The sequence below is a fragment of the Branchiostoma floridae genome, chromosome 2, assembly GCF_000003815.2.
Source record: "Branchiostoma floridae strain S238N-H82 chromosome 2, Bfl_VNyyK, whole genome shotgun sequence".
Taxonomy (NCBI): Eukaryota; Metazoa; Chordata; class Leptocardii; order Amphioxiformes; family Branchiostomatidae; genus Branchiostoma; species Branchiostoma floridae.
In genome coordinates, this window is record NC_049980.1 from 29,866,711 (window position 1) to 29,880,127 (window position 13,417).

General features: G+C 41.7%; 2 protein-coding genes across 16 annotated transcripts in view; both read right to left on the reverse strand.

Annotated features, from left to right (window-relative positions):
• LOC118409729 (3-oxoacyl-[acyl-carrier-protein] reductase FabG-like) overlaps positions 1-13,417 on the reverse strand; it is an 876,245-nt gene that overhangs the window by 235,853 nt on the left and 626,975 nt on the right. The gene's annotated exons all lie outside the window — the stretch shown is intronic.
• The window catches only part of LOC118409687 (unconventional myosin-IXAa-like), an 83,761-nt gene continuing 70,474 nt past the window's right edge, over positions 131-13,417 (reverse strand). For 14 of the 15 annotated variants that reach the window (XM_035810894.1, XM_035810908.1, XM_035810906.1 and 11 more), the window contains 7 exons: positions 8,519-8,557; positions 7,993-8,104; positions 6,876-7,007; positions 6,129-6,252; positions 4,380-4,516; positions 3,565-3,719; positions 131-2,571 (listed from right to left, as the gene is read on the reverse strand). In XM_035810894.1, coding sequence (XP_035666787.1) covers positions 2,291-2,571; positions 3,565-3,719; positions 4,380-4,516; positions 6,129-6,252; positions 6,876-7,007; positions 7,993-8,104; positions 8,519-8,557 — 980 coding nt within the window. In that variant the 3' untranslated portion in view covers positions 131-2,290. The other variant, XM_035810902.1, reaches the window with a different exon arrangement.

Below are 13,417 nucleotides of genomic sequence, written 5' to 3' on the forward strand. Positions count from 1 at the left end.
CATCAAACTTGTCAGTCTGGTATCAAGCTCTTTGAATTTAATGTACAAAACTGTTGTGTTATGCAATGATGCAAGCTAAGAAACAAACCCACATCCAACCACACAGTAACAACCTCCACAGACTCCAATCTTGCAATACTGTGCATCCAAGAATCATTTTATTACATTCTCATAGCAGAACAATTTTTTCTTTACATTAGCATATTCTTTACATATCTTAGTACAAAAGGGCACTTAGAATAGTACACAGACACCAGTCTGGTTCATGAGATCTAACAAAAAACATCATAGAACGAACTAGAGACCAGTTGAATACCAAGATTTGCCACTAGATTGCACCAAAAGCTTAAGTAAGATGCTCATTTTGATACACACTCACCTTGGCACTTTAGTACTGACAAAAAAGCTGTCATTGCATCGTCTACAAAAACAACATAAAAGGATCACATTTTCTCTACATATATATATATCTTTTATAGGCAATCTATATAATGGACAGTGAGAAAGCTGTCAACTGAACCATATACATGTTGTATACGACCAGAGAACACTATCATATCATGGTACTTGTCCTACATATATATACTTCATCATAGACCCATTAAACAAAATAACGGCAGCAATTTACTAATTTCTACTATTACTATTAGTCACACTATTTCTCAAGCTCTGGACGATATACATGAACATATTTTTTTAAACTCACTTTTAAGTGGTACAATTTTGAAGAACCAACAAGTGACTTAACATATAGCACCTAAATCTTGCACTTATCAACAGAAATGTGATGCCATGCAGCACCCTTAGATGGCTAAAGGTTAAATCAAACATCATTTTCTCAGATAGCAATTTAGACTTAACCACTCTAATACTAGAGTACATGGGGTGGTAAGCTGTATATGTGCATGCATGGCCATTATAATCTCTATAAACATCTTTCACTATATGATGAAAGTTTCATACATTTTTTCAAGCAGTTTCTCTACATAATAGCTTTTAGAGCTACAGTAGCAAATTATACAAAAATATCTTAAAGACAGTGACATACAACCCCCTGGACCAAAAATCGTTACCCATACCAAAAGTAGCAAGGTATCAAAATGTGGAAATTTAGAAAAGCTCCGAAGGATTGTAGTATATTTTGTTACAAACTGGTTTTTGTACCTCTGTTTTAAGTGCAATGGCTCCATACATGACCAAAGACAACAGACAAAGGGTCCAACAGAATAGAACGGAACAGTAATAACATGAACAACAGCGAAGAATCATCTTTAGAATCGTCAGCTTCTTGGCACACCTGTTATACAGGTTCAAGGTTACATTGGAAGTAGCAGATGCAGAAATTCAAGTCCTCAATATTGTACATATGCATCTTGCAACATAGAATTATGGAACAAACAATGCTAGATATCCATATTTTGTCCCAAAGTACACGTTCCTGCAAGTGTATATGTGATGAAGTCACCAAACCAGACACATTTCTGTGTAAGTACTTTTATGGGAATGGCAACTAACATACATGTACATGGAGATGTCTCAAAAGGGTTCTACATTGGCAGTTGTAACATGCACAAACAAAAGGGTTCACTAGTACAGGTGTGTGATAAAAATCACAAATGTCAATACCAAAACACCTGCCTGTGTAGAAATACCACATACTCCCGATGATTGTATGTACTAGCAACTGAATATGTCGTTCATGTATGTTTTTACCATATTCTTATGTCCTTATATTCCTAATATATGCCCATGATCTCCTTTCTGAGCCTTCCTTATTGTGACCTTTTTACTGTTTTCAAATTCTACTCTAAGGTCATTTTTAGTATTCAATCCTACAGAAAATAAAGTGGTCAATGGTACATTAAGTCAGCCGAACTTGTTTTTTGTGTTTGAGGTGATGACTAACTGTTCTGAAATGGAATGTATCGAATGGGCTTTCTCAGCCACAAAACATGAATGATGCAGCTCGCTATTGACGCCCACAATACTGCTAAAATCAACAACATTCAGAAAACCGAAATAGGTATTTTTGTCACTACCTTTAAAAACAGAAGGAACTGAGTGGGCAACTCTCTTGACAAAAAGACTAGGTCTTTGCTGGCTACACAACAGTATGAGAACCAATTCCTTTCTCATACGAATTGAAGTAATGCCTGTGTAGTGTCTTCTGTAATACACATGAAATACATGATTGTGCATGTACCTACTAAATTAGCTAAGTCTTCAACAGAACACGAGTTGTAACTCATGAAACAAAAGAGCTGAACACGGACACTTTAAATCTACGTTTTTACACATAAATTGCTTCGCTCTCTATGAAGATTTTCCCCTCCGTGACCTGCATTTCTCCGCCGGGACCGACCGCTTCCTCCCGCGCCCATCTCCACACCGGTGGCGACATGATCATCAGTTCCTCCTCCGACCGCGAGAGCGACCGCGAGCTCGCCAGGCTGCTACGTTTGGACGGTGCCGGGCGCCGGAATATCCGACTGCTGTACCGTTCGGGGCGCTGCCTCCGCGGTCCTGTCGATCGCAGCTTGGTGAAGTGCACCAGACCTTGGGGAGGACTCACTGAGGAAGAGCGGTGCATGCATGCAAAGAAACAATATGAACTAAAAGGGAGGGAGACAAGCGGAAACCTTCACACCAACCAAAAAACGGGGTTGAGCGACTCGGAAGAGCGGTAAGTAAGTAAACACTGCAGAAATGTCATGCCAACAAGACAAGGAACACAGTTAGGAGCCACTCAAGAGGAGGAATGTCCAGAGAGACCCACTACCAATATGCAACAAAGATAACAAAGGGGGAGGGCAAAAATCAAGAGAAAACGTGTTAGTCTTCAATCATTACAAATTAAAGTATCACAGAATTACATATGTCAACATTCTGATGTAGTGGTTGTCTTGGTTGGAATCAATTGGTTGGTTGATCGCTTGATTGGTTAATATTGTTTGGTTAGATTCAATCAACACTTAGTTACATAGTCGGAGTGTAACACAGCCAAATGCAAAAAATTACCATGTACACGTTACGGTATTAGTAACAACTGAGTGAAGTAGAGCAGAGTTCTTCTGTCAGGTAGGAATTTTAGTTTCCAATTTCCGCCGCTCTTCAAGTTCAATTTACCTGTACAATCAAATGTTATAAATAGGACAACAAGCTTTTAGCTTAAGCGCATACATGTAGGTTATTATGTTCTAGTGTCTAAGTACATGTATTAGTCTTGAATACCCTGTGCAAAATAACACTGCCACTGAATGCTGATTATTGCTCCTGCAAAGTCATTGGTCAATGTCATAATCAAATTCAACTCTTTTTTTCTGGGCTCTATCTGCCAAATGACTATCTACATTAAAATCATTAAAAAACTCAAGGCATAATGTAATTTCAGGTTAATATGGAATGATATAGGCTCCACCACTGAGGTTTCTCCAAAAGACACAATAACAATTTTCTGTAAGTGTACTCCAGGCATATAGCACATTGTACCTAGAAGCACACAGATCTATTGAGTCAGCGAACATCAGGAGAAGTGAGAAGGATTAAAAGGTGCAGGCTGTTTACCTGGCAGGTCAAAGGTCACGGCATACTCCTCGTTCCCCGCGTCCAGCTCACTGAGGCTGAAGTCGTGCGACAGCTGGTCGTCAGAACTCAGGTTGTCATCGTCCGAGCTGCCGTGTCTCAGCTCCAGGCAGGGCAGCTGGGCTGTCAACTGTTCCCTGAAGGAGACAAAGTTTCATGTTCATCTTATTGTATGTCATATTGTATGTCAAATACAACATGTACATTGTTGCAAATGAGTACATCTACAAGTGTAGGATGGCAACTTCTCTTTTCTTATGTTTCTTTGACCCCTCTAGTCAGAATTTATACTTTTTGTGTCACATGTATAGAACTACATTATACTTGTGTGATGACCACATACTAGGCTTTTACAGGCTAATAGAGATGTAGTAAGGAAGCTGCCCCTTCTTCCTGTTGTGTCCTTGCCACCACATTGAACATGCGGTCAACCTGATGTGACATCATCGTTGGCACCGACGGACTGCCTTAGGCAAAGTAAACAAATTGAAATTGAACTGTACAATTTATAGCACATACATGTACATGTAATGCTTAGGCAAAGAGGTAGGCAGGCAGAAAACAGAAGTGAGAAGAAGTTGAACCTCTACATATTACTAGCAAGTTTATATATAGTAGTCTCTGTAGATGTACATGTAGAAAGATACCATTTTTCTTATAAATTATCAAGTTGTGCCTTATCACTACAACCTATACTTAGCTTGTATAAGCACAAATGTACAATAAAGATCATTTACAGTACTCAGTGTGAAGTACATTGTACACTATGTGGTACATGTACATGTACATGTACATACTTCTCATCCTGCAGTGATCTGATGTTCTGTTCCAGCACATGTATCTGCACCTCCCCATTCTCCACCACATCCATCTCATCCGCCACATCCTCCAGGTCATCCTCCTCTATGGTCGCATGTGGGGCCTGTAGGTTATGCTGAAAAAGTTCAACAACATTGTTACAGACTGGTGGTAGGGAACGTAGTTCAGTGGTTAGAAGTAGTGAGTTTGATTTTGGCCGTGTCTCTAACCCGACATGAACATTACCTGAAAGGGTTGCAGTCCTTGGGATTAGATGTTAAGCTGTGGTCCAATGTTCATTGTGCTGGTCAAAAAGAGCTAAGGGAATTTCCCAGGTACAATGAACCCGCAAAAACTGTAGATAGTGTCTGCCTTCTCTGTCACAACCAGTGAAAGAATAGCTTTTCATTTGATGTCATTTGCGCCATGTTGGATTACAGTGTACGTCTATAAACCACACAAAGTTGCTACGGCAAGTTACCCGCCAACATGGTCGTCGTCAGATTCAAATTATGATTAGCACGACGTCAATGAAAACCCCATATAGCTTTTGCGTGAGCTAAACTGGATAAATATCACTTTCACTTACTAACAGCTAACATGATTAAATCTAGCCCCTATGGCGGCCCTCAAAATGATATGCTGACAAATATATGCATCTCAATGTTTTGTTGTTTGCATCATAATGATACATTTTACCTGTCAGAATATTGGAAATTCTGCCTGCAATTTTCTTACCAGCAAGACCTTACAAGATTTCTCAAGTTTCGTGAGTGAAAGGCTTTGTCACATTGTGAAATTCATGAGGGCTCAAGGGATGTGAATCAGTGGCTATAATTGTATCCGCCTTTTGCCACCAGACAATTTCCTGTCGAGGTAGAGTGCGGAAGAAAACAAAATAACACATTTGTTGACCTCTGCTACTACAAAGAAACAGTGCTGTTTAGTCCTTGCATCTTGGCAACACTACTAACTTCATTTCTTGGTTGTTGGATGTATTTTTCTTTATATTAGTACAAATTTAGCAGGAGATCAAGATAAAAGCATTGTGTGTGTTGGGCAGCTGAAGGGGAGAGGGGGTGGTATGCATCTAATTATACTTTCTTCCTGAAGATGTGTGTACTACCTAAAAGGTATAGAATTTCCCTTCAGACTTTCCCGTTGACCCAGTATCTTTTAAAATCCAAGAACCAACATATCAAACTAATGTAGCCTTAATGCTAGTAATTGTGTATTGTGATAATATTTCTGCAACTAAAATTTGCTTAAGTCTCACTATAGACAGTGTTATCATGACAATATATTGAATATCTAAATTTTGTTTTCCCTTCCTTGGGTTTCATAAATTTTCTACACATATCTGATTGTATGTCATTTCTTATTCTGCAGTTCTCTTACAGATGTACATGCAGAATTCTACTACTTTTTTTTTTACTGTGTATCACTCAAGCTAGTCTAACAAACACATGAACACATGTAAATGGTTATGCATGCGAAGCCTTGACATAAAGTAGTTATGGCCAAATATAGCTGAGCAACAGATGGGTGAGATCACATGGCACAATAGGCAGCGCGTTGGGCTCAGACTCAGAGTTCGAAACCAGCCGTGTCACCGGTCGTGTGCCCTTGGGACTTGATAGTGTTCATGACTTTCCTCACTTCACTCAATTGAAAATAAGTACCATTCACCTGGACTCCAGGAAGAATAATGATATATCAGTCACTTATCCTAAATAAAACCAACTCACCATGGATCTGCGTAGAGTGGTGAGTCGTTTGCACGCTGAGATCTCGGCAGACTCCAGGGTGTTGATGTCTGTCAGGGTGGAACGCATCTTCTTCAGCTGCTCACTGATGACCAGCTCCAAACACCTAAATTGTGAAGCAACAGAATATTCTATGAACATTTTTTTTTCACATCCCCAGATTACAATGTCCAATGAATGTAAACAGTACTAGGGCTTGGAATAGTTGGGAATATCCATCTGTTTTTTGCTGGACAAACCTGTGGAAAATATATTTTCAAACAATTTGGCAGGCTTAAAAAGTTTTAAATTGGCCTCGGTATTATGATTCTTTAAGTGAACCAAGTTGCAGCATAAGGAAGTCTAGCTTGCCTGTGGTTTGTGAAGATTGTATGTTCACCATTCTTGTTGAAATTTGAAAAAAAAAAGTACAGACAGCATTCCAAGCTCAAAGTACCTTCACAAAATTAACAGTGAGTACTAGTATGTAATCTTTCATACAAATGTTCCACATTCAGACTATAAAATGTGAATAAAAGGAAAAATACTGTATATCAAATCCATTGATGACCCCTGAGAATATATAAAAAACAATTGCTTACAATTACAAATTGCTGTAAATACATATAGTTTCATCACGTTGGTAGATCAAATAATAATTATTGAACAAAGTCTTCTTCATTACACAACTATCTTTAACTTTTCGACGACCATCTGCCGCCTTCATCAGTACAAAATGATGATCCTTACATTGTTGTTTTGGAGATGTGCTGCATGCTCTCCAGCGGGGACAGCTCTTTGTTGGTCTGGAGGATACACGGGGTGAAGACAATAGCCAGGCTGTTGGGAGTCATCAGGTTGGAGTCCTCATGGTACGCAACCCTGCAAGTGAACAATGAAGTTAAAAGTTAAAGTTAAACCCTTCCTGCGCCTAATGGTGCATAGGGCGGCACCCATCTCTGTTTCCTTAGCCCTGGGCCACACAACGCCATCACTACAGCAGGGGGCTAGTCCAATGGTAGTGGTGTGTGATCAACTTCCATACTCTTTCCCGAATGCTGAGTACTAAGCAGAGAAAGCAACATGCACCATTTTTAAAGTCTTTGGTATGACTCGGCTGGGGATCGAACTCACGACCTACCGAATACAAGGCGAACACTCTACCCACTAGGCCATTGCACCGGTCCTTGGGTAAAGTTGGGTAAAGCAGTAATTTCAATAAATGTCAAGGACTGTGTTTTTCTCAAGTAGCTTGCAGTAGTGCTGAGTGGAATGCAGCTTTGCTACAGTTTATGTTTTCAGTCAAATCACACAATGTCATACTCTTCTCTGTAAATGTCCTTTCACATGCAGAGGCTTGATCACCTTTTACATACAGAGGCTTGATCACCTTTTACATGCAGAGGCTTGATCACCTTTTACATACATGTACAGAGGCTTGATCACCTTTTACATACAGAGGCTTGATCACCTTTTACATACATGTACAGAGGCTTGATCACCTTTTACATACAGAGGCTTGATCACCTTTTACATGCAGAGGCTTGATCACCTTTTACATACAAAGGCTTGATCACTGAGGATTTCACCGAGGCTCAATACACATGTACTACGTACATTTTTGTAAGGCTGTTGGATTTTTATACCCATTCAATTGGAAGAATATAACTCCTCACAGCATGCCCATGTAGGCTTCTAACCTGTCAACTGGATCCACAAAGTTTTATGCACATTGCAAAGCAGCGACTTTGCTTAACACAAAACTAAGTAAAAAAAAGCCATGGCAGAGACAAATTCATCAAATAATCATTACGGGCAACTGAAACCTTTCAAAGACGAGCCAAACTGCTGTTCAAGAGATTCTTACCTTGCTAAGTGGAACACCAGTCTCTCAAACGTGTCGTGGTTTGGCTTGGGGAGTCTGTCGATGATGTCATAGATGGCACGAATTGTTTCACTTCTGGCCTCCTCTGTCATCTCTGTAACAATGATGGGAACAGGTTTAGGCTTTTGAGTCTTTTCTGCTATTTCCTGTCCGTTTTTAGACACATGACAAGTTGAATGTACAGGTGAAACTAGTCTGTGTAGCACAAACTCACCCCGCACTGGCGGATGTTTATGTTTGGCGGGCTGCTATAAGCGAGATTTAATCAGGCTAAGGTGAAGCTGACAGTGTTTTACGTGTCTTTTTATAAAAGTATAATGTCTACTATAAAAAACACAATATTCTGTTGTTCCATTAACATACACTATATGATCATGAGCTGCAAGTGTACATTATTTTGCAAAATTTTATTCAATATGGAGCAAATGCACATTCCAGAATATACACAGTAACAGCAACAGGCATATATAGTCAATTATACTACAATTTAGAGTAAACACAACCTCACCAGGTGTTTTGGCTTCCTTTTCCCTTGCTGTCTTCTTCACTATAAATGACAAGAATAAGAGTTACGTATTAGATATACAATGCGTAAGACTTTCAACCCAAAATAACATATTAACAATATACCTATAGTTACCTTTGCCAAGAAGGTGATGTTTTGTATGAGTGTTATGGAAGGCATAATTCAAGAAGCTGTGGATGGATCTCTTTGATATTGATATATGGGTAGCTGCTGGAAATAAAATGATGTACGATTATGGGCCTCCTAGTGACTGTCTATGGTACTGCAGCAAGACTTCTGGTTTTGATATCGTTCTCATGTTCTGAACATATTTTGGTCATTTTTGTGGCAGATGGCAGATAGGTTTGTTAAGAAGTGGTAGAGGTTTGGACCCACAAGCAGCTTTTCTTAAGACATTTAACATGAAAACAGGGGGTTGATTTTTTTTCTTCTGCATATGACCATTGAGGATTTTTGCTGAAATTTACACTATTGACTTTAAAATAGAAGGTCTATTGGACAGGATACATTAATGCACTGATCTTTAGTAAGTATAGCAGAGCGTCATTTATATTTTCCACCCAAACAACTCACCAGCAACATAAAAAAAGGCATAACTTCCACCCTTCTATTTATTTACATAGGGCGGTTATACCGGCTAATAGTATATAGATACAGATACAGATGTATCTATTTTCCGTTATATCATACCCAAGGTTGCCTTGCTGTCGACAATTACGTCAATTCTGTTTCCAGGATGTGACTTCACTTCTCTCAGGTGAAAAAAAATAATCTTTAACTGAATTATTCACAACTTTGTGGGCAGCCTACATGAAATATACTCTTTCACAACATTTTCTTTTGAATTCTGCTTCTTATCCGCTTCTGACGCAGAGGCTATCAATGTTTTAGTCATTTCGGTCGGCACAAAACAGCAATGTTCCAAAACAAGATATTTAAAAAATTTCCTCCTTTCGTAGATAAAGGCTCAAGAAGTATTTGAATATGTACACCGTATACATGGTCATGCAGAATAAATGCATGATGATAAACTTTGGGCTCTGCCACTGGGAAACCAAAAACACCGAATCTCACCATTTCTTGGTGAGACCACAACCATTATATGATTATCTATGACTGTATGATAATGAGCTTCAGCACTTTTCACTATTGTCAACATTATACACTGACGGTTGACGACCAACAGAATAAATGTTACACATATTTTCAAACACCCCTACTTTTGTTTCTGTATGGTCTAGCCCAGATTGATTGGTCTGCTTTGACACCTTTGACAGTTGGGTAGCAAAACACCTCGCCATCATGACTCCTGCCTCTACCCTTCTGTTCGTCCTGTGCTTGAGTCAGGGTACCACTGGGTGGGCCATAGCCTTCGACTTCTCCATCCCAAACTGGTAGGTATCAGATCGACTGTCTAGCTTTTTTTAATCACGCAGTGGTCACTCAACAGGAAAATGATACTGTACATCATTTGTAGGGATTTGAAACATCTTTTCATTTTACATACATCTGTACTTCTACAGAACTGTTTCAACTGCAAACTTGAAACACCCTGAAAAAACTCAGTGAAATCAAGTCCCTTAATGAAATAAAACTTAATGAATATATGTACACCAGAGATTAACGATATTGCTCTTTCATGCACAGGGGCCACTTCAAATTTCCTGAGGATTTCCTGGGCCAGATACACGAGCCTCCGTGCAACAAGGAGTGCTCTTGTTCCAATGACAAGATCGACTGCAAGGGAAAGGGTTTCACTGCCGTGCCCGAGCTGACCACCAGACAGCACTACCAGACCTGGCTCGAGGAAATCGATGTCAGCTACAATCAGATCACGCGGATTCTCGAATCCGACTTGATGGTAAGATATCAATGATGGATCCTACGGTTTTTAAAGACATTATGTACACACAATACATGTTTTCTACAAGCCAATATTCATCTAGCTAAGAGCTTTTGAAAAAGAGATTTACAGATATTGTATGCTGTGGTTGGTGTTCTTGTACACACATGTACCGCCATGCCGGAAACAGCACTACTGCTGAGCATTAGTTGTAAGTAGGTCAATTTGACTGGCTTCAAGGAGAACCATGCACTGTTGGGTCTTTGAAGCCATTTCATCAAATAGCTTGGTTCAGTCAATTGCTGCTTCAGAAAACAAAAGGAATGGCCTTTTGCATGGATTGCAAACAGCAACAGTACTGCTTTTGATGCCAAACTACAAGACATACACAATCATACACTATATGCTGTAGACCCGTCACAATGTGATTGATGTCAACATGTTTCAAGAAAAATGGCACATGGCAAACAAATCTTTTACAACACATTGATAGAAATAGTTACGATTTCTATGGAATTGCATTCTATTCATACATGTATCTGCAACACTTAGCCAAAAACATGTGATCAAAAATACTGAGTTGAACTGTAAGGCAACAGCCAATCAAAATTTGTCCAAAGATACACAAAAACCCATATGTATATCTTTCACAATTTTACCCGAGATAAACTTTTTTCAATGATCCTTACCTTAGTTCCATTTGTCAACAGAATTTGTTAAGTTGAGACTATCCTAATTTCAAAAGTCATTTTCAATTCATCCATGTTTAAAATACCTTATTACATAATATAGTTTCTACACATCTCACATAAATGTTCCTTTTGTCAACAAAGTCTAAAGATTAACAGTCATTTTAACCCTATAAATGCCATTCTTGCCATTCTTATGATTCCAGACTTGGAGGCCAATGTCATTCACCACAATCAAGTTCAACAACAACAAGATCGTCCAGATCGAAGCCAGTGCCTTCACCATCTTCCACCACAGCGAGCACCTCTCCCTGGCCCACAACATGCTGACCACCTTCCCCTGGGCGGCCCTCAAGAAGTCCTCCTTCCTCGCCAGCCTGGACCTCCAGAGCAACATGCTCGCCTCGGCCCCCAGCAGCGCCCTGCAGGGTCTCCGCCTGCTGCTGGAGTTCAACATCCGTAACAACCGCTTCACCGCGCTCCCCAACAGCTTCTTCCGCTACAACAAGCAGCTGCGTAGAGCTCACCTCGGAGCCAACCCGTGGAGGTGCGACTGCGACAACAACTGGCTGCGTCAGTACATGGAGGAGAAGGAAGATGTCGTACAAGACGAAGAGAGCGTCTTCTGCGTCAAGCCCGCCCGTCTGGAAGGGATGCTGGTCATGGGGGTCCCAAAGAGCCTCTTCGAGTGCGTCCCGCCGACCAACAAGGTCACCCACTACCCGCAGGAGTTCAGCCTGAGGGAGGGGCAGGCGGTCTTCATGACCTGCAACGCCAGCGGCGAGGAGCCGCTCGCCGTCCGGTGGCTGGGCCCGCAGAAGAAACCGGTCGCCACCCGGCGCTTCACCGACAGGGTGCAGGTGACGGGAGGGAAGGACGCGCTCCTGCTGACGGTCAAGCACCTGACCATGGAGGACATGCCCGGCTACACCTGCGAGTCCTCCAACAGGGGCGGGTCCACCAGCACCTTCGTTCCTCTCAACGTCTCCTGCACCTCCTCCTGTCCCAAGTCAGCTCCAAAACCAACCCTGCTGGTCGCCGCTCTGGAGGACATAACGTCCAACCAAGCCAAGCTCACCTGGGCGCCACAGAAGAGCTCCAACCAGTATCACCTGGCATTTGGCAAGGCAGGAGAGGAGAAAAAGAAGATAAAGACGGCAGTCTTGAAGGCAAGCGATGCTGGCTACACCATACAGGGCTTGGAGCCTGCTACAAGCTACACTGTCTGCATCAACACGGCTGCTCCCGTCTCCCCAACCAACTGCCTGTCCTTCAAGACAAAGCCAGCCACCAATGAGAAGAAGAAGTCAGCTTCGTCCTCAAGTGTCAACCTCACAGGGGCGATCATCGGAGGCACGGCTGCCCTCAGCTTTCCGTTCGTCATCTTCAGCGTGGTCTGCCTGTACCTGAAGAATCGCAGGGAGAGGGATGCCGCTGCTGCTGCCGCGGCGGCCGCCGCAAACCTTCACCAGAGCGCCAAGTGGCATGCCAACAGCAAGATGACCACGTCGCACCACCAGGGACAGAGGTCACCCGACTTCTTCACCCGCTCCGACATGCACCCTCGAAACCAAGCCCCGCACGACAATACCAACAACCGCGCACTGCCCGTCCCGGGCCAAAGGATGGAGCAGCGTGCCCACGGCTTTAAGCCGAACATCCCGCCCCACAGCCCCAGCCGCTGGAAGATGACCCAGAACAACCTGACCCCAGTGACCCCACCGAGGGCCATCTACGAGGAAGCCTGCCCAGTGATCAGGGGAAAGTTCCCCCCGCCTCCCATCCCGAGGGACGTCAACATCTCCATGGCAACAGAAGACATCTACGGCAGGGCTTAGTGATGGCTCGGTCAGGTCACGTGTGAAGGAAAGCCAAGTGATGACAAAAGTCAGTGTTATCAGTTTTTGAGATACTCTCCACTGTAATTTGGAACCCATTTCCAGTATGAAAGGAAACATATCAGGAAGTAATGTGATTTTCCTTGGTACTAAATTAATGCCTCACAAATCTGTTACTATCTGTGGTACTGAAATGATGTCAAAGAAAACTGTCTCCGTCCAAGGTACTGAAATGATGTCACACAAGCTGTCAGTCTGAGGTACTGGAAAGATGTCACAAAAAGTGTCTCTATCCACGGTACTGAAATGATGTCACACCAAACTGTCTTAATGTATGGTACTGAAATAATACAGAGTATTAAAAAACATGTCTATCCATGGTACTGAAATGATGTCACACAATACTGTCTCTGTCTGTGGCACTTGCATGTTTTAACCACCACAGCCACTCTTGATTATACAACAAATCAAGTATCAAATGTAGTTCACTTTGTAACTTGATCACAATGAT